The 21,200-nt window shown below is 39.8% G+C and overlaps 1 protein-coding gene and 1 long non-coding RNA gene across 2 annotated transcripts; both read left to right on the forward strand.

The window, feature by feature from the left end:
- The first annotated feature begins 2,635 nt into the window (after window positions 1-2,635).
- On the forward strand, window positions 2,636-11,527 carry LOC135154002 (uncharacterized). The gene is made up of 3 exons (XR_010293462.1): window positions 2,636-2,699; window positions 3,246-3,341; window positions 11,457-11,527. It is a non-coding gene; the product is annotated as an uncharacterized LOC135154002 (long non-coding RNA).
- Window positions 11,528-19,188: 7,661 nt separating this feature from the next.
- LOC129258604 (uncharacterized protein K02A2.6-like) lies at window positions 19,189-20,583 on the forward strand. The gene has a single exon (XM_054896845.2). It carries the CDS (start codon window positions 19,189-19,191, stop codon window positions 20,581-20,583), a length of 1,395 nt encoding a protein of 464 aa, XP_054752820.2.
- Window positions 20,584-21,200: the final 617 nt, after the last annotated feature.

Raw genomic sequence — 21,200 nt, forward strand, 5'->3', positions numbered from 1 at the left:
AATGCTAAGATAATGAAAATATTTATTCCGCTAGGAAAGCCAGGCCTAGGGCCTACATGTACTTGTCTAATTTCTGATGGTATAAAAAAGACTAAAATGTTTTAGAAAGGATGTACTTTTTGCCTCAACAGTCAACACTACATGTTTTGAGTCCGATGTGCGCGAGGTTTGGGAGGTGGGGCCGTACTAAACCCAAGAAGGTACCAAAGTCTGTGACATGATAGTTAAAATATTGCTTTACTTGTTTAGGGGTTAAATTCAGAGAATACTTGCCAAGGGTATCGTTTTGATTCTAATACCTGTTATGGATAAGGTTTCACACTCCAATACGTGTTAAATGACAAATCCACCACAACAAAAAGTTGATTTGAATAAAAAGAGAAAAATCCAACAAGCATAACACTGAAAATTTCATCAAAATCGGATGTAAAATAAGAATGTTATGACATTTTAAATTTCGCTGAATTTCACAAAACAGTAATATGCACATCCTGGCTGGTATGCAAATGAGGATACTACTATGACGTCATCCACTCACTATTTCTTTTGTATTTTATTATATGAAATTTTCTAATTTTATCCTCATTTTCAAGTGATACAACGATTAATTCCTCCCTGAACATGTGGAATTAGCATTGTTTAATACTATATGGTTCAGTCAAGTTGGTCCTTATTGTCAAATCTATAAAAAAATGAAATATTGTATCATTCAAACAATAAAAAAACAAAAGAAATAGTGAGTGATGGACATCATCCATTGACTCACCTACATGTACATGTAGTTGTGCATATCACTGTTTTGTAAAAAATAAGCAACTTTAAAATGTCATTACTTTCTTATTTTACATCCGATTTTGCTGAAATTTTCAACACCATGCTAGTTTGATTTTTCTCTATTTATTCAAGTCAGCATTTTTCTGGGGTGGACTTGACCTTTAAGGTGTGCATTTTCAGAATATGAAAAATATGTGCTTAGGGTGCTTTTTAAGACCCCAATGGTTGCTCATGGTATCCATTCGTCAATGAAAGTGGCTCCCCCGGGTTATACTCATTAAATCAATGCCGCCAACATCACTAACTTCTCACTTTTGCTAAGCAGAAAAAAAAAAAAATAATAATAATGATAATACAATACTAATTCTAATAATAATGCTAATAACAACAATAAGTATATTATTAATGATGATACTCCTCATCTGCAACAAGATCAGAATATCCAATAGGCATCATTCCATGCACAATGTCCCTTGTGTAAAGTATATGCAGGGTACATGTACTGCCATCACACGTATCATTCAGCCACTAATACAACTTTTACACAGAATTCATTCAAATTCTGCCTTGTCTGACTGTTTAATATAATGGCAAAAAGAGGCTGCTGAAAATTGCTTATCTAATAAAAGAGAGCCAATGGAGTAAATTAGAAAGTCAAAAAGGGGCCTAAGCTTTCGATCCTAGCAGAATCTTCGTCGGAGGCAAAAAAAAAAAAAAAAAAAAAAAAAGATTCTGCTAGGATCGAAAGCTTAGGCCCCTTTTTGACTTTCTGTTTAATATAATTGCTTAATATTTGGCTTGAAACTTGATGGCAAAGCACTATCAGGCATCATCTGCCAGAGCACTCCTTTCAAATCCTGAACATAAATATCAGAAAATTCCCACTGAATTCCCTTTCTTCCCATGGAAAGTTTCCACCACGAAAATTATCAGGAACTTTGCAACCATAAATGCAATCTTTTGATCTTTTTACCTCTGTGATGTTTTAACCCTAATTTAACTGGGCTATTTCAAACCAAGATATACTGGGGGTCAATTTGATACCACCCCACCTTCAGATCTTGGCCGGTCATTGTGCAATCCCCGCAAAAATTTGCATGCGCTTAGAGCCGGATGTAAACTACAAGACTTATTTAGAAAAACTTTTGGAAATTTATTTATATGTTTTTTATTTATTGATTTAATATAGGCATATGAAATTTGTCCAAATTTTTTTTTATGTGAATGTATTTGCCTTTAACTCACTTTGTATAGCTAGTAGAATGCTGATTTATTGTGAAAATATCAATTCTTACATTTCTAACAAATATCTACAAAAAAGTGCCAAAACATAATTAATATGCTATGTAGTTTATTGTTTATTTAGTATGTATTTCTGTTTATTCAAACCTTTGTTTTTTATTGTTTCTTCTATGAACTTTGTTGGGGACACTTTGTGATTATAAATAGCATAAAATGAACAATCCTTGATTGCGTAGACCACAATAAACAATCAATGGCTGTGGCGTGTGATACGTCGAAACAAACCCAAGAATCAGACCGAGTCTAGACTATAGTGTTGATGAGACTGACTGGTTCAATCTGCAATTTAATACAGAATAAACAACACTTGTGTAAGCTGAAATAACTACATATCATGACGCATATAACTATAAGACAGTAATGGCTACAGATTTCCAAACAACAACCAATAATGACATTGACAAGTTTCAAGGTCACATATCAAGTATAAGCATATTGTAAACGTCATGTATTGATTCATTTACCCTAAATTCATCCTTTCTGCAAAACAGTTTTCATAATAAAAGAAATCAACTACTATTTTAAATGCATATCTGTTTACTTATTTATGTTTACATAGGTTATGACAATGCAGACCTCACGTGCCCGAAGGCGCCAAATTCAAGTTACATACACAACTACATGTACGTATACCGCCGCGTACGCTTTTTATTACATAATGCATGCATGTACACGTATACGGCGTTTTCATTAGAACAAATTCACTGAGCCTACATAACTTTGCCATATTAATTCGTAATAACTTAAACCATATTTCAGCATGCCACTCGGCTTATCTGAGAATATAACTAATAAGCTTCAAAATAAACAAAATGGAACTTACGTCATTGGGCTCGTATCACGAAATTAGAGAAATTAACAACTAAACTGACAAGCGACACGCTTTCCATGACTGTACAAAAAAAACAATGCGCCCTCAGTCGGTGAATTCAAATCTAAATAAAAATCTATTTACAAGATAAAACAAAACAGTATCAAAGCAAATTAGAAATTACTAAAAACCTTATCCTGTACACGACATCAGCTGATTGCATAGACCACTATTAATGAACAATCATTGGTTGATTACATGGACCACAATGAACAATCAATGGTTGATTGCATATTGCCAGTACCAAAGCCAACGATTTGCTCTTGTATCTTTTTTTATGTGTTTCTAATGTCCTCAGTTTTAGTTGAGCTGAATAGCATTGCTGTTAAAGAACCAAAGTCACCCAGTGAGACAGATGTACTTAAGAATGAAGCAGCTTGGTTTATGAAAGTTGGTAAGAACAAGATATTCACCCTTTGCCCTCTTTGTTCAACTAGAGTAATATACAATGGACTGCCATCTTCAACCAAATCACATTTCTTCCACAATACACACTGAGTGCATTAAAGGTATTGTACTTATGTGAACATCACACTGTACAGTGTTTACAAACAGCATACAGTTTGTTTATTCACAATGGTTATGAGTTATAGTCTACCCTTTGAAGGTTGCACCCAAAAATGTATGTGGCACAAGAGTAATTATGCCTGTTGCGGCCAAAGAGTTTGGGAGAATTAAGGACATTTATTTTTTCCGTACATGTAGCTGTCTCAATCGTCATGTCCCTTTCTAGTATTATATTATTATGGATCCAATTACATGTAATCTCATCTATGGAACAGCACCTTAATTCTTTGTCTGTAAGCACATAGTCTTTTCCAAACGATGAAGGATGATGATCCCTAACACCGGGGATTAGCCCCCCAGCCTCACACCCCCCCTCCCACTCGACATTTTTCGAGATAAAAAATGATCACGGAGGGACATTAATTTCATCACAGACGGAAATTTCAAAATGGAAATGTTAACATCAAAAAAAAAAATTTACTTCCACATTTTTTATATGCCCGTCTTAGACGTGACGTATTATAGTATCATGCTCGGTGTCTGTATGTCTGTCCGTCCCTTAACTTTTCCTTGTAAACGCGATAACTTCAGTTTGACTGAACCTTGGCCAAAGATACTACAAGAGGAAGATCGGACAGTACATAGAGCGTGCAATGAAATGCTCAGGAAGAGCGCCCCACAGCGTTGAGTAAGTAACAACTTTTTTTTACCTGGTTGTGTACAAAACATATGAGAGAAATGGTGAAGGGTTGAAGGAATTGATATCAGATTTGTACATTAAAAAAAAAATGTCATTCAATTAAAAAAAAAAATCAAAGATGAATTCATTTCGGAGGTTTCTGGGTAGTAAAAGGTGGAATTATTCCCATGCATCACCCTTGAGCCCTCTCCAAACTCCCCTCTCTCATTTTCCCCATATGTTTTATACATAGCTCTGTGCCGATGTGCGATGGTTTACTTACTCAAAGCTAGTGGGCGTCCTTCCCATAAGCATTTATCGAGCGTTTGGGAGCATTTCAAAAATCGTCGAAGTGTCCGATCTTCCCCTTGTAGTATCTTTGCCTAGGATCATATAATTTGGTGTGTATGATACTAGCATAGATCTCAGCAACTCTATTGATTTTGAGGTCAGAAGGTCAAAGGTGAAATCGCCACCTTTCACTTTTCATGCTTGACCAATAACTCCATTTTCCGCGTTACAGGCGGGCGTATTGTGTGCTCGCCTTAGCGACACTCTTGTTATCTCTTAATTTATTTTATAATAATAATAATAACGGTATATATACCCAGGGTAGCCACTTCAGTTCCGAAAACTGTTCTCCCAGCGGGCCCTGGTATTATTATTACCCCGGCGTAGCTAGGCTACCTATTCGGTTGCACACAGCTTGTTGAGGAATTACTTCCTGCCAGTACCCATTTACCTCACCTGGGTCGAGTGCAGCACACTTTGGATGAATTCCTTGCTGAAGGAAACTATGCCATGGCTGGGATTTGAACCCATGACCCTCTGTTTCAAAGTCTGGAGACTAATCCACTGGGCCATGACGCTATGTTTGATGATTGATTAATGTTCAGAGTGCAATAACATCCAAACCAAATGGAGTAACTTTGGAAACATTAAAACTAGAGTGAATTGAATTTGAGTGAATTAATTTGCCCTTCCCTGATAAAATTAATGTCCGTCCGTGATTATTTTTGTGTTTAGTGAGATACCTCTTCCCCTTTTTATTTGTTATTTCTATTCTGATAAAGAATAAAAAAACTTTTCATCTATTTTCTCATCACGAACGGAAATTTCAAAATGGAAATGTTAACACCTACCCCAAAAAATTACTTCCCAATATTTTTTTTCTACTTATTTATGTTTGATGATAGATTAAGGTTTAGAGTGCAAAACAGACTGCCCCAATAACCAAAGCTTTCCGTTCATTAAGAGGAAGTTTGATAAAAGCTGCTTCACAGTCACTGTTGTTGTGTAGGCGTTCAAAAACAAACTCTTGTTTGAGGGCTATCAGAACCGTTCTTGCCAGTCAGCAGGACATCCTATACCTTGGCCCTTTGCTGTCTTGGCTTATATTGAAGAGTATTTTCAAATGTATGATATTGGTGTATGTTACAAAGTGAACTGCAATATTAACTGTGTGATGCAGGCAAGAAGGCTGGGTCAAAATATTTTGTAATATAAGTATTTTTATACCCCATATGAAATATCCATAAAATAAAGACCCAATAAAGGGGGTAACCTAGCCATTGAGAGTGAAGAATATTGTGTAAGAATACATATACTTGGATATCTTGCAGTGGAAAGAATTACTTCCTATATGTATCCTGTATACTTTTAGTAGCTGATACTTTGTAATTGAACAGTTTGAATTTGGCTTTACCTTTATCCACTCATTAATAATGACTACAAAGTGGACAAGAAGATGAAAGGTATATGAAACAGAGTATACAGATGCGGACTCATGATTACAGGTCCAGCTCATTTCTCATGCAATATTGCATTCTCAACATTTCTTATCTTTAGCATGTGACTGGCTAACTAGCCCCACTGTGGTGTTATTGATGAACATTACATTTGCAATTATGTGGAGTGCAAATGGAGCGGCGCAGTGCAGTGGACCTCTCATTAACTGCAGTCGGGTAGAAGGGTCATTCTCAAAAAAATGTTACAATTCACAAAAAACGTGTCCCGACTATCTTATGGCCGCTAGCTTCACACCCCTGAACATTTTCTACAAAAATATTATCAAGACAATGACATAAATAGATTAGCTCCACAAAGCATTTGCGACCAGTGACTAGTAAAGCACTAATTTTGTTATACATGACGAAAACCTCCATTTGAGAACACTATACCCCTGTTTCAATTCTCTTCTCCAAGTACGACAAACCCTAACCTAACTGCCCCCAAGCAAGCAATTTAAGTATCAAAACACCTGTTTCTTGACCTCGGTCCGAAGATAACACAACAGCCCGGCATATACAGTCACAGCAGGGGGCCACACACGATGGGATGCATGCGCAGCGCTGTCCCTGCAAAGCATGCCGTCATTTTTATTCGCTTACTTTCCTTATTTCTACAGGCAGAGAAGTCTTACGTAATAGCACAGCTGTTGTTTATCATTTCGTCCTTGGCTTTACTGGCCTGTGGGGGTGAAATTGAGACAACGGGGATTACCTGGCCAAGATGGGTTTATCGGGGCTTGGAAATGATCAAATGAAAAATGGGGTCTAAAACCGCAGTTTGCGATCCAAACTGCGGTGATGCCTCAAATGGGGTATTTTCGTAATGGCAACTCCACGTTTCCACCCTCCTTTTTCCAGGGCACGTGTACGCAAACCACGGTTCCACCCTTTATAGGGTTCTCTCCCAGCGGCAGGTTTGGAGTCATCAAGAGATGAGTCGAAAGAGCTCATCTACCTGGTAAGTTCTTAGCCTGAAAGAACAAAAAAGGGTAAAAAACAGAGAGGGGGCGGAGGGGTGGGTGGGCAAGAAAGGTGACAAGCAAGATCCTTTTCACAAAATATTAATAATGAAATTAATAACTCCGGAAAAAACAGGACCGACTTCTTAAACATGAGTTATGAAACAAAGTTAAGAAGCTGAAGTGAGAAAAAAAAAAAAAAGTTTCAAGCGGTTCAAGCAGTCACCTGCCCTCTCACGCCGGGCTTTTATTGAAACGCTGCTCACCTACACGGTGAACCCGTTTCTATGCAGGTGCTTCCGACATACGGCTTTCAAGCCAACATGTCGGCAAGCTCTCGGTGACCGACGGCTGGACGTTGCATCCTTACAGGTTGCATCAACACGTCCCCGAGCATTACGGGTTCTTACCCTCGTGTTCTCCGTCATTATAGACCGCCGCTATGCGACGGCCGGGCTTATCAGCAGCCTCGCACCAGCCGCCAGCCCCCTTTTTCTTTGAAATTGCCGGCCCTTTCACCCGCACGGGTGATTTCACGATATGCACAGGTGCTGTTGCTCAATCGAATTGAGTTTTCTCCCGCCAGCCCGCACTCCGGGGAGCCGTCGGCAAGTTCACCTGCATGGGTATCCCCCATTAATATGCAGGTACTCCCGAATTCGCCCTCTACGTCAAGCTTCACAGTTTGACTGGGCATCGCTTACGGCGACGGCTCTTTCAGCGGTAACTCTCCATTCTACCCCCTAGGCGGGCCTGTAGATTGGAGGTAAGAATTTCTTACATACCGTATGCCTTCCTTCTCTCATGAGAATGTTTGGCTGTTTTTGAGAGGGTAACCTATCACGCCCGCGGACCGTCCGTCCAGGCGACGGGACCGTCAGCTTTTGGCCTGAACCTCACTTTCTATACGAAAGTAAGGGTGCCCTGTCTTTACTTTTAACTCCTACTCTTCCTTGTAAGGTTAGAGTCAGGGCTAGTACAGACACCCGTCCTCCAGCGATTGCCGCTGTAGAGAGGGCGACTCCGATATTGGCACCATCACCGCTCAGCGGTATGTCTCACTATCTCGTAGCTCTGCCGAGCTTATGAGCATAAATATCGGATCTGAATGTCACTGCGATTAATAGTTCTCCTATGCTTAATAATCGCTATGCCTTCACCACACGGTGCATTATGGTTATTTTTAACCTGTTTGTCTCGTATTCGGGCGGCTCGTGCGAGCCCTGCCCAAGCTGCCATCATCGGTCGTCCCCCCCGGACCCCGCCGGCAGCACCCGCACCGAATGCCCGGAGGGAATCGGCTATTTATATGCCAGATACCCCTCCTGTTGACATTCACAGCTTGTTCCCCGAGTCTTTCCCGGTCGGGTAAGCATAATCTCGGAGGAAAAAAACAGCTGTATATCTCATTAGATTGTCGGCTGTGTACGTGCGTTCAGGCTTGTTTCAAGCCCCAGGCTTTTTCTGTCGTCATTTCTATGCCTACTTCCTGGGCGCACCCACCGTGCCGGGTCGGCGAGTTCAAACCAAACTGTCCGCCGCCAGGCCATCGGTCGAGCTCAAACAGTCTATCTGATAGACTGCCCTCTATGTGGGTCAAGCTTGCGGGCTTCTCCGCCGCTTCCTCGTGTGGAGTGGGCTACGGTCGATGCATTTACCGTGCCCGTGTGTCGAGTTGTCTTCTTATTTAGAAGCTTTTTCACTCGGCACACTTGAGTCGCCTCGCAGGCTGCTTTCATCCTCCTTCCACGCTATGTATGTGGCCATGGTCACTGCGTGACCGGGGATGATGTGATCGTGGATGGATGCTATGTGCATGCATATGTATATATATATATTTGGGTATATATTTATGTATATGTATGCGTGTGTGTATGTATGCTTATGTCTGTCTAACCACGATCACCGCGACCCGTTTTCTCTCGGGCCGACTGTGGATGAGTTCCTCCATGAAAGTGATTTACTTCACTGGAGCTCTTCTTTTTAGAAGCTTAGATTTTCATCCCCCGCTGCTTAGGGCGTCTGTTTGCCGCCCCCCGCAGCTTTCGGAACTCCTTGTCTTACCGATATCGGACTGTTCCATGCTTTCGCAACCGGCGCCGGCGGTGCTTGCCCTTGCGATCACCAGAGAAACCAGGGCTTGTGGCTGTTTTCGTAAACAACTGGTTCTCATCGCAGACTGAGGGAAATATTGGTGATTATTTTCCTCAAGTCGCCTTACTCCTTTGCTTGTTTCTTCAAGCGAGGACTTAGACACTCTTAGCCAGTTTCCGTCCCTAACCTTGATAGGACAGGGCCGTTGTTACTTCACTCGATTCCGTCGGGAACGTAACTGTTGAGGTATCATGTCTGCGATGACTGTTGGTTCAGAGCATCATCTTGACCAACATCTCTTGATTGTCGTTTACACGTAAGATCATGACAGATCATTTTTTCGCCAGCTCACCTCTGGCGTACGCTTGCTGCGGCAAGGGATTGCTCCGCTCAGCGGACATCCATGGCAGCCTAGCCTTACGGGCCCTCTCGCCGATGGTGGCTTCAGTCAAGCCACCTCCCACCTCTCCCGCCGCGGGCGCTGCACCCTCGGGCGGGTGTTTTCTTAGTAAGGGAGAGATGGGATCCGGGGTCCTCTCTCGACCGCTCGGTCTATCACACTTGTTATGTCGTGATGCGAGCCGCGTTTTTTCTCCGACACGCCCAGTTGAGCTGTTTGACCAGACTGTTCTATTCCACATATACAGCAGGTCCGTGGCAGTTTCTTTATTAACAGGATGGCACTCAGTCGTTTTTCTCGACACATTGACTGCCTTACGAGTGGTTCACTTCAACCTTACTCTCTGCCGTTCCATGTCCTTATGGGACTGCTGGAAACGTCCTGCCACAGCTCTCTATCGGAATTCAGATGTTCTGCCCTCACGCTTTTGAGACAGATATCGAATTCTGGGCGCCTTCCCCCACGCGGGGACTTTTGAGATATCTGGCATTCCTTACGTTTGCATCGTTGCGGCTTGGCTTATTTTATCAAGCCGGTGACCCGACCGTGGCTTTTGTTAGCCCCGCTGTTGCCTTCTCGGATTGATTGATTGATCACTTACTGAACCGTTCAAGTTTCAGTCTTCCGATCACGATTCTTGTCGAATTTTTCAACAAAGTCGGATCGTTTATTGATCATTGGCGATTATCATCCCTCCGGTTACGGATGTTTAATACCTTCAATCCGAATCTTACAAACTCTTCTCAAAAGTTGAGCTTGTATGGTTTAGTCCGTCATGGCGCCTATCGGTCGTTCTTGACGCTTGACTAACTCCCTCTTGGGTCTGTATTCAGGGTATCTTTCGTCTGTCTATCAGTCGAGATCCCTCCTGTATCTGTTTATCTGTAACCATTTACAGTACGTAGCTTTGCATACTTATGCATCACTCCCAGAAATTTGCCGGGATGGCGTAGATTAGGCGTGACTTTTAACCCTTGTCTTTGTTTGCCATTCTTCAGACAATTTCCAACTCTGCTCAGTTGGTTGTTTTGTCGCGCGAGCCGTTTGCGGCAGCTTCTCGAGACATCATTTCACGCTGGATTGTTGAAACGATCAAGTCAGTTGGTGATGATGTTCTCCTTCTGACACTAGGCCGAGGGCCCTTGATACTATAGTATCGCTTCTTCGTGGGCTCTTTTCTATTGAATCGTGGTAGACGACATCTTTAGGACCGCCTTTTTGGCACTCTTCTAATTCCTTGTGCTTAAGGACTTTTCTTCACATGAGGCCTTATTTGCCTCCTCTGTCCTTTAGGCAGCGGCCTTTCGTGTCTTCATCTCCCTATTTTGTACGCACTTTTTTAGTCTAGACATGCCTCCCTTCACGTTGAATCCGTGTTGGTCTAGCAAATCAAATGAGTATATCCCAGTTATTGATAGTAAATTATGAAAATACTTACCATGATTTTCTTATTTACGAGATAACGGGATATACTCATTTGAACCCTCCCAACGACCCCTCTCCTTGCATGGCAACATGTCTTGCGTTCAGGCTCATGAGAGGAAATGGACGCCTATTTGCGTGATGATCTTGGGATAGTGCGTGCGTAGGGAGATGCTGCGCGCGCGCAGGAAAAATTGTGTACTTTTATTCGGCGTGCAAGTTAATCGTAATGAACTAGCAAATCAAATGAGTATATCCAGTTATCTCGTAAATAAGAAAATCATGGTAAGTACTTTCATATTCCGTCATAATACACATTTAGACGTTAAGACGATGGTAGAGGGCGTTAAGGCGAATTTCGAACAATGAAAAAAGACAAAAAAATTCGCCTTAAACACAGATGTAGAAAGATATATATGTATATGTATATATAATGAACAAATTGATTGGAGAAAAGTTGAAGAAAATTTCACTTAAGCTAGTTTCAATGTAATCGCCCGAACTAGAAGTAAGATGAATCTAATTGAAGTGAAATTCTCTTTGACATTTCTTCAATTATTTAGTTCATTATTTTTTTTCTTTGACGGAGAACATATTTCATTATTTTGAAAATACATATGTATTATACTAATAAACTTTTTTTTTCTTTCTCTAATAGCATGGAATATGGCAATAGAGCACTCCACATTGAGCAGACTTGCACATCTTTTCTTTGTCAAGTGTAGTAAGGTAATGCAGTTATCACAAACCATGATCAGAGATATCAGTTACCTAAAAAAGTACAATTAATGCATTTTCTTCCAGAGAAAACATTTTTTCAAACATTTAGGCTGATGACCTTCATGTATTCTAGATTTGTAAGTTTTGTTCAACCCTAAAATAGCCAGAGGGAAATCAAATCAACCCCCTCAACATTTTCTGCATGATTTTTTTTTCACTCTCCCACTTGGTGACTTTATACTTTAAAGTCTCAAGTAAAGAAATAAGTGTTTGTTATCATAAAATAGCCTTAAAAATGGACATACTAAATCTTTTCAACCTGCACTCGTCAGAGTAAAATGGTGTCCATTGTCTAGTTTTGGTTTTATTATATATTGTTTTGCTCTAGCATTTTAGTCATTCATGCGAGTCTCTAGTGTGCCATCTTTTGAGATTTTGAGTAAAAATTTTGGGCATCTGGATATGCGGATCCAAAATTACACGACATTTTTGTAAGGCATGTCAGACCCAAAGTTGCTCCAAAATGTAAGTTTGTGTACAAAGCCACTACGAATGGAATTTCTCAACTTGTTCAAAAAAGAAATGATTTTTTTTTTCATCAGCTGAAATTTTGCATAATTATGGCTTCAAAAAAAGTTCTATAAATTTGGCCCCCCCCCCCAAAAAAAATATGAAGTTTGAAAAACAAAGAAATGTATTGATTTTCAAACCAATTTTTTCCAATGCAATTGTTAGGGATGCTACAAAGAAAATTTACAATATTCTTTATTGTAATTGTTTAATATTCTAGGAGATTTAGTTTGTGAATTAGAGCAAAAATTATGCTTTGTGCCTTAATTAGCATAATAAATTCATATAAATCTTTTTATTTTGAAAAGAAATACAGCTTTGTAGGTAACCATGCAAACTAAAATCGTGCAAAGTTTTGCGGCACTCGCATGATCGGCTGGTCCTCACCTCCACCATTCTCCAAGCGTAGAGTTATGATTTAAATGGGGTATAGGCCAAGAGCATTAGGTTTAACATGGAAATTTCTGGTAACAAGCTGATTTTTTTCAGGATAGGTCCTGGAATGTGTCCAGAATAATATACTAAAAGTCCTCATAAATCCTCCGTGGGGGTTTTCCGTAATCCAAGATGGCGTCCAAAATGGCCGCCATTCACAGAAAATGGGCATAACTCACTCATTATTCACACTAGACATCAAATTTCAGTGCATATTTCATGGTATAAAGAGGTAAAAAGATCTTGTGATATAGGTTAGAGTGAAAATAAGTAGACTAGGGTACCTAAAAATCCAAGATGGCGTCCAAAATGGCTGCCAAAGCCTAAAATTCCACTATTCATCTGTCTATTACTTTAATGACTTTAATGTTGTTTCTATTTAATGGTCAAGTAATAAATTGAGTCAAAGTTACAAGGACATTCAGTGGTCAAGTATATTCCAAAATCCAAGATGGCTTCCAAAAATGGAGTCTAAAATGGCTGTTTTTACTTACGAATGGACATAGTTCATTTCATATCTGCCTGAGATATACGATTTTGGTGTCTAAACCATGGTTTGAAAGGTCAAATAATACAATTGGACACGTTAAAAGGATATTCAGTGGTCAAGTATGTCCAAAAATCCAAGATGGCTTCCAAAAATGGAGTCTAAATTGACTGCTGTTATTGAAAATTGTCATACTTCATTAAAAATCCACCTGAGAGATATGATTTTGATGTCTTTACTATGGTTTTAAGTGGCGAAATAGGCACAAGTAGAATTAAGGGCAATCAGAGGTCCAGTATGTCCAAAAATCGAAGATGGCTTCTAAAAATGGAGTCTTAAATGGCTGCTGTTACATACAAATTGACATAGGTCATTTAATATCTGCATGGGAGATAAGATTTTGGTGTCTAAACCATAGATATTAAATGAACTATGTCCTTTCGTAACGGTAAAAACACCCTTTTTAGACTCCATTTTTGGAAGCCATCTTGGATTTTCGGACATACTTGACCACTGACTGTCCTTGTAACTGTCCCAATTTATTACTTGACCATTCAAACCATTGAATAGAAACAAAAGACATTAAAGGAAGTAGTAGATGAATAGTGGATTTTTAGGCTTTGGCAGCCATTTTGGACGCCATCTTGGATTTTTAGGTACCCCAGTCTGCTTATTTTCACTCTAACCTGTATCACTAGATCTTTTACCTCTTTATACCATGAAATATGCACTGAAATTTGATGTCTAGTGTGAATAATGAGTGAGTTATGTCCAATTTATGTGAATGGTGGCCATTTTGGACGCCATCTTGGATTACGGAAAACCCCCACAGAGGATTTATGAGGACTTTTAGTATGTTATTCCAGACATTTTCTTGGACTTATCCTGAAAAAATCAGCTTGTTACCAGTAATTTCCTTTCTTAAGCCTATTTTGGCCTAATGCTCTTGGCCTAGTAGAATTGCGTTTCAAATAGATCCAAGTCAAACCAGTCAGTTTACCACTTCAAAATCAACGGTATTGGTCACTTGGGCAAGTATTTGTAGACTTATGGGCCAATTTAGTAAAGCAACACATAAGATTGTTACTTTGTTGTTGAGCTCTTATTCAGTTTGTTATATTGTATTTATTGCATTGAAACCAAATGGCGACAAATCCTTGTTCTTTACTCCTATTCCATATTCTTTTTTTTTCTTCTGCCAAAATCCCATTCATTTAAACTTAGAGTTTGTGGACCCTGCCCTGACCCCGTTCTTCATCCAAATTCTTCCAAATTTGGTACATGTAGGAGTGTTCCCCAGGATCCCTAGTTGTGCAGGGTTGGCGACTTTTAAAAAAAAAATCTTTAAAAAAAATTGATTTAAATCATACTTTGAAAATTTAAATAGGATTTTTAAAAATATTTTTGGCAAAAAGAAGCTGCTGAAAACTGCTCATCTAATAAAAGAGAGCCAATAGAGTAAATTAGAAAGTCAAAAGGGGCCTAAGCTTTCGATCCTAGCAGAATCTTCGTCGGAGGCAAAGATTCTGCTACATGTAGGATCGAAAGCTTAGGCCCCTTTTGACTTTCTAGAAATATTTTTGTCTCACTTGCATAGCAGAGTGAGACTATAGGCGCCCCTTTTCCGACGGAATTCATGAAACTTGGACATAAGGGTTATCAAGTATTACTGAACATCCTGTGCGAGTTTCAGGTCACATGACGGAGGTCAAAGGTCATTTAGGGTCATTGAACTTAGACCATGTTGGGGGAATCAGTATCGAAATCTTAACCAAGGTTAAGTTTTTGAAATATCATCATAACTTCAAAAGTATATGGCCCTAGTTCATGAAACATAGACATAAGGGTGGTAGTGTATCATTTAAGATCCTGCTTAAGTTTTAGGTCACATGACCAAGGTCAAAGGTCACTTAGGGTCAACAAACTTTGACCAAGTAGGGAGTATTTGTGGAATCGTCATCATAACTTTGACATTTTATGGATCTAGTTGATAAAACTTAGACATAAGAGCAATTATGTATCCCTGAACATCCTGTGCGATTTTCAAGTCACATGACCAAGGTCAAAGGACATTTAGTGTCAACGAACTTGATAATATTGGGGGTATTTGTGGAATTGTCATATTTTAAAAAATGTATAGATCTAGTTCATAGAAACTTGGGACATAAGAGTAACCATGTATCCCTGAATATTTTGTGTGTGTTTCAGGTCACATGACCAAAATCAAAGGTCATTTAATTTTAGGGTCAATGATTTCTGGCCATGTTGGGGGTATTTGTTGAATTAGCATCATAACTTAGAAAGTTTATGGATCTACGCATGTAGTTCATGAAACGTAGATATAAGGGTAATCGAGTTGTTTTGCACATGTCTGAGGTCACATGATCATGTTCAAAGGTCATGTTGGGTAAATGGACATAGTATTTTATTATCATATGAGTGTTTTCTTTTATGAGTTATTATTTAATATCTGTTTTCAAAGTCAGCACTGCTGGTATATCAAATCGTGTAATGCGGGCGAGACTGCCAGAGGCGTTCCACTTGTTTATTGTTTTACCAATATTCCGACCAAAAACTGGTCGGTGAAAATCATCCAATGAGAGCGCGGGCTGCTATGACGTCATATTGAATATTCATGAGCTCATCTTGAATGGCGACCCGTAGATTCTTGGCAAAGAGTGACGACGAAATATCAAAGAGCATTAAATGTGATTTTAAAATGATGAATATTGGCCGATGTAAGGATATGCAAGTCGATGAAATTTAATCTGCACTGAAAGGACGAGATGTGTTTGTAAATCTATCGAGAGGATTCATGCGATACCACTTTGCGTCGATTATCGATCTCTGCGGTGCAGTGAGGGAATGCTAGGATCAAGTTGTTCAGTTGGTGCTTCGAGTCTGACCAGGCTGATCTCCCGGGAAGTTTTGGGGTGGTGATGGGTCTGTTACAGCTACATGTAGTACTAGTAGTACCATTACTTATAGCATTTTGCTGGTTATACCCATTTTTGTGTCCCACGATTAATGAATCCCCTGCAGAATAGTGGACTACTAGTATTCCGAACCCCGGAAGAAACAGCTTTGACATTTCATTGGTTTACTAGCTGACCGGTAATATTCATGTCTTATGTATATTCATTAGGAAGACGTTCCTCATGAATATATAATTCAGCTCAGATGTCAAGAGGCCCTGGCTCAATTTGCTTTTCAATTTGACTTTCTAGAAATATTTTTGTCTCACTTGCATAGCAGAGTGAGACTATAGGCGCCCTTTTTCCGACGGAATTCATGAAACTTAGACATAAGGGTTATCAAGTATTACTGAACATCCTGTGCGAGTTTCAGGTCACATGACGGAGGTCAAAGGTCATTTAGGGTCATTGAACTTAGACCATGTTGGGGGAATCAGTATCAAAATCTTAACCAAGGTTAAGTTTTTGAAATATCATCATAACTTCGAAAGTATATGGCCCTAGTTCATGAAACATAGACATAAGGGTGGTAGTGTATCATTAAAGATCCTGCTTAAGTTTTAGGTCACATGACCAAGGTCAAAGGTCACTTAGGGTCAACAAACTTTGACCAAGTAGGGAGTATTTGTGGAATCGTCATCATAACTTTGACATTTTATGGATCTAGTTGATAAAACTTAGACATAAGAGCAATTATGTATCCCTGAACATCCTGTGCGATTTTCAAGTCACATGACCAAGGTCAAAGGACATTTAGTGTCAACGAACTTGATAATATTGGGGGTATTTGTGGAATTGTCATATTTTAAAAAATGTATAGATCTAGTTCATAGAAACTTGGGACATAAGAGTAACCATGTATCCCTGAATATTTTGTGTGTGTTTCAGGTCACATGACCAAAATCAAAGGTCATTTAATTTTAGGGTCAATGATTTCTGGCCATGTTGGGGGTATTGAATTAGCATCATAACTTAGAAAGTTTATGGATCTACGCATGTAGTTCATGAAACGTAGATATAAGGGTAATCGAGTTGTTTTGCACATGTCTGAGGTCACATGATCATGTTCAAAGGTCATGTTGGGTAAATGGACATAGTATTTTATTATCATATGAGTGTTTTCTTTTATGAGTTATTATTAAATAGCTGTTTTCAAAGTCAGCACTGCTGGTATATCAAATCGTGTAATGCGGGCGAGACTGCCAGAGGCGTTCCACTTGTTTATTGTTTTACCAATATTCCGACCAAAAACTGGTCGGTGAAAATCATCCAATGAGAGCGCGGGCTGCCATGACGTCATATTGAATATTCATGAGCTCATCTTGAATGGCGACCCGTAGATTCTTGGCAAAGAGTGACGACGAAATATCAAAGAGCATTAAATGTGATTTTAAAATGATGAATATTGGCCGATGTAAGGATATGCAAGTCGATGAAATTTAATCTGCACTGAAAGGACGAGATGTGTTTGTAAATCTATCGAGAGGATTCATGCGATACCACTTTGCGTCGATTATCGATCTCTGCGGTGCAGTGAGGGAATGCTAGGATCGAGTTGTTCAGTTGGTGCTTCGAGTCTGACCAGGCTGATCTCCCGGGAAGTTTTGGGGTGGTGATGGGTCTGTTACAGCTAGTACTAGTAGTACCATTACTTATAGCATTTTGCTGGTTATACCCATTTTTGTGTCCCACGATTAATGAATCCCCTGCAGAATAGTGGACTACTAGTATTCCGAACCCCGGAAGAAACAGCTTTGACATTTCATTGGTTTACTAGCTGACCGGTAATATTCATGTCTTATGTATATTCATTAGGAAGACGTTCCTCATGAATATATAATTCAGCTCAGATGTCAAGAGGCCCTGGCTCAATTTGCTTCGCAAATTAGGATATCCCTCGCTTTGCTCGGGAAGCAGCCGCCGGGGCCTCGACAAGAGGCTAGGCGCTGGCTGGCTGTGCGAAGCACGCCCGTCCCGATTCATCCACACTACAATCGCTGAGAATTGACAAGAAGTGGAATGTGATTTCAGACATGAAGGATGGAAATGGATGCAGAAGGTTCCCACTTCTCTGTAGAGTGATGAAAGCACTTCTTGTAGTTCCCCACTCAAATGCTGCATGCGAGCTGGTATTTAGTATTGTGAGAAAAAAATAAGACAGACTTCAGAGGCATAATGACTCTTGATACTCTACAGTCTCTTCTCACAGAGAAGATCGGGAATGCTGTGCCTTGCTACAAAAGGCAATTTTCACAGGAATCCTTCAGAGACTTTAATAAACAGGCCACATATAAGTTTTTACAGGGCCAGGAAAGCTCATCTACCACTACTGCAGCCCCTTCCCCCTTTGTACAATAAAGGTATTTTCATGTTGAATGCATTCTTTTATGAATTATTCAAAAAATTATTTTCTTTTAACATAAATCTACTGTATTGCCTGAAGTATATATAGTCAATGACAATTCATGAAATCTCTCTAATGTGCATTTAATCTATCTGCCAAAAGTTTTGATGGTTTAGACAGCTGTCAGTTACTGTCAAATGTTGTTTCTAAATGTGTTTTGCTACCAAAAACTCCCATCCATGGGACAACGTTCCGCCACTCTCTCACAAAATCATACCTCCGCAAAATCTACTGGATTCTATCATCCCAATGGTGGCAGCTCTGCCACCAGAGGTCATTTTCAGGTCAACATTAAAGTTCACGTGCAAGACTCTTATGACACTTAAATCTGCAACCATAAGTCACTTTTCACCCAAACTTGCATATCCTGGCGCAATCAGAGGTCACATGGTAAGTTCAAAGGTCATTTTGAGGTCAAGATTAAAGTTTAAGTGCAAGACTCTTATGACAAGTGTTGTTCCATCCTAGTATGTTTCACAATGAAGTTTCGATACAATTCTGTTGTGTGCCCTCACAAATCATAATTATTCTGGTTATTTTTATAAGTGGGCGAGACAAAAAATTGCTTATGCCTTTTTTTTTTTAGTGATTGAAATCACAATTTAAATCAACATGACTGAAATCAGCCAACCCTGATACATTCCGTTATCCTAAATCACTCATGCATGACCATCTAGGCACCATTTTGAAAATTTCAAGTCCATTCGCATACCATTCCTAATCCTATCGTATCTCCCTTATCCTGCATGCTACATGCTACATGCTGTAGATTGTTTAAGAGTCGAACCTGCACTTCAAAATGCCTTCTTCATGCCCTAAATTAGATGTCAGAGTGGAATCCATCTGCTCTGAAGCCGAAGATTCGCACCAGATTGACTTGATATACTTCGGACAACACAAGAGAACAGAGCTTCAGAGAGAAACAGCTAATGATCCTTTTCTCAGATCACTATGGCAAATAGTCACTCAGGGATGGCCTGAGACCATCCAAGAATTGCCGACATCCCTTCGTCAATTTTGGTCTTACAGAGAAGAAATCGGAGTATCACACGGAGTAATCTTCAAGGGAAGTCAAGTCATACCGAAGACACTAAGGAATGACATCCTTAGACAGCTTCACCTAGGACACATGGGAATCGAAAGCACGAGGCGACTTGCTCGTGAGACAGTGTTCTGGCCAAACATCAACAAGGACATTGATCAGTTGATAAAGCAGTGTGAAACATGCCAGAAACACCAAGCAAGACAGCAAAAAGAGCCACTGCATCCCCATGATGTACCACCAGCACCATGGAACAGACTGGGAACCGACTTGTTCATGCTCAATAGACAAGAGTATCTACTCGTTACTGATTACTATTCCAAGTATCCGATCATTGCTAAGCTAACCGATACATCCAGTGCAGCTATAGCAAGAGAGATGACGGGAATCTTCAGTCTGTTCGGTCCACCAGAAGAGATTGTGTCCGACAACGGTCCACAATTTGTCGGGAAACCATTCCAAGACATGTGCAAGAAGTGGAATATCAAGCACATCACTTCTTCACCGCACTATCCAAGATCCAACGGATTAGCTGAGAGAATGGTTCGTACAATCAAGAATCTGTTGACGAAGTGTTCTCAAACTAGCCAAGACAGTCAACTAGCCATGATGCACCTGAGAGCAACACCAGTTGACAATAACTTGAGATCACCAGCAGAGATGTTGTTTGGAAGACCCATCCGAACCACATTGCCAAGTCACTATCTTTCGAGAGATTCTGCTGCCACCGAGTTTCTCTTGAATAGGCAAGACAAAATGAAGGAAGTGCATGATCGACATGCAAGTTCTGATTTGCCACCACTGCATGTAGGACAGCCAGTGAGGGATCTGCATCCAAGAGACAACGCTTGGATACCAGCCAAGGTATCCAAGGTCTGTGAAGAACCTCGATCCTACCAAGTTTCAACGCCGAACGGAGGAATCTTGAGAAGAAATAGATCTCACTTGAGGGAAGTTCCATCCACCAACCCAAGTCCGAAGCGTGTGAGGTTCGATGAAGACCACTCCAAGGAAACTCAACCAGAGGAAGACAACGTCCAACGAACACCAATGTCCAACTCTAATGCTAATCAATCTCAACAGACATACTCACAGACTACGAGATCTGGACGCACTATTCGCAAACCAGAGAGATTCATGTTTGAAGATTGAACATTATGAACACTCTAAACTCTCAAACAAAGAAGAGAAAGAGAAGAAAGAAGAACAACATTGAAGACATAAGTGTAGTTTAAAAGTTTATTATATGCATATATAATCATTGTACATTATTTTTGGTATGTCAAGATAGTGTTTATGAAATTATCAAAAAGACACTATAGCCAAAACTTATTGTTAGGAAATATTAATTTCAGGATCAATCCGGTTATTCAAATTATTTTCAGTTTTGCACAAGATTGAAGTTAGAATTGAAGATACATACAGTTTATCACAAATTGATATTATTCTCACAAACCAAACAATTTCTATATTATCTGATATATCATAACTAAGCCGAATTAACAAAATTTGCAGACTACCAAAAATATTGTTTGAAAACAATATCATTGAAATTTGAAATTCTCAATCTTATCAGAAGAAGGGGGATGTTACGATATCAGTATTGATATCTAAGCACTTCATACACCTCCCGCAACATGGATACCAAGCCTGTTGATTGACCTGCCTAGCTGGCCTGTATAATAAACCTGTATATACATGTACGTTCACTACCAAAGTCTCCACCAGAGTCCTTTGTATTGGATCAGTCTACATTCCAAAACTTCATA

This window comes from Lytechinus pictus, chromosome 4 (genome assembly GCF_037042905.1).
Source record: "Lytechinus pictus isolate F3 Inbred chromosome 4, Lp3.0, whole genome shotgun sequence".
Lineage (NCBI taxonomy): Eukaryota > Metazoa > Echinodermata > Echinoidea > Temnopleuroida > Toxopneustidae > Lytechinus > Lytechinus pictus.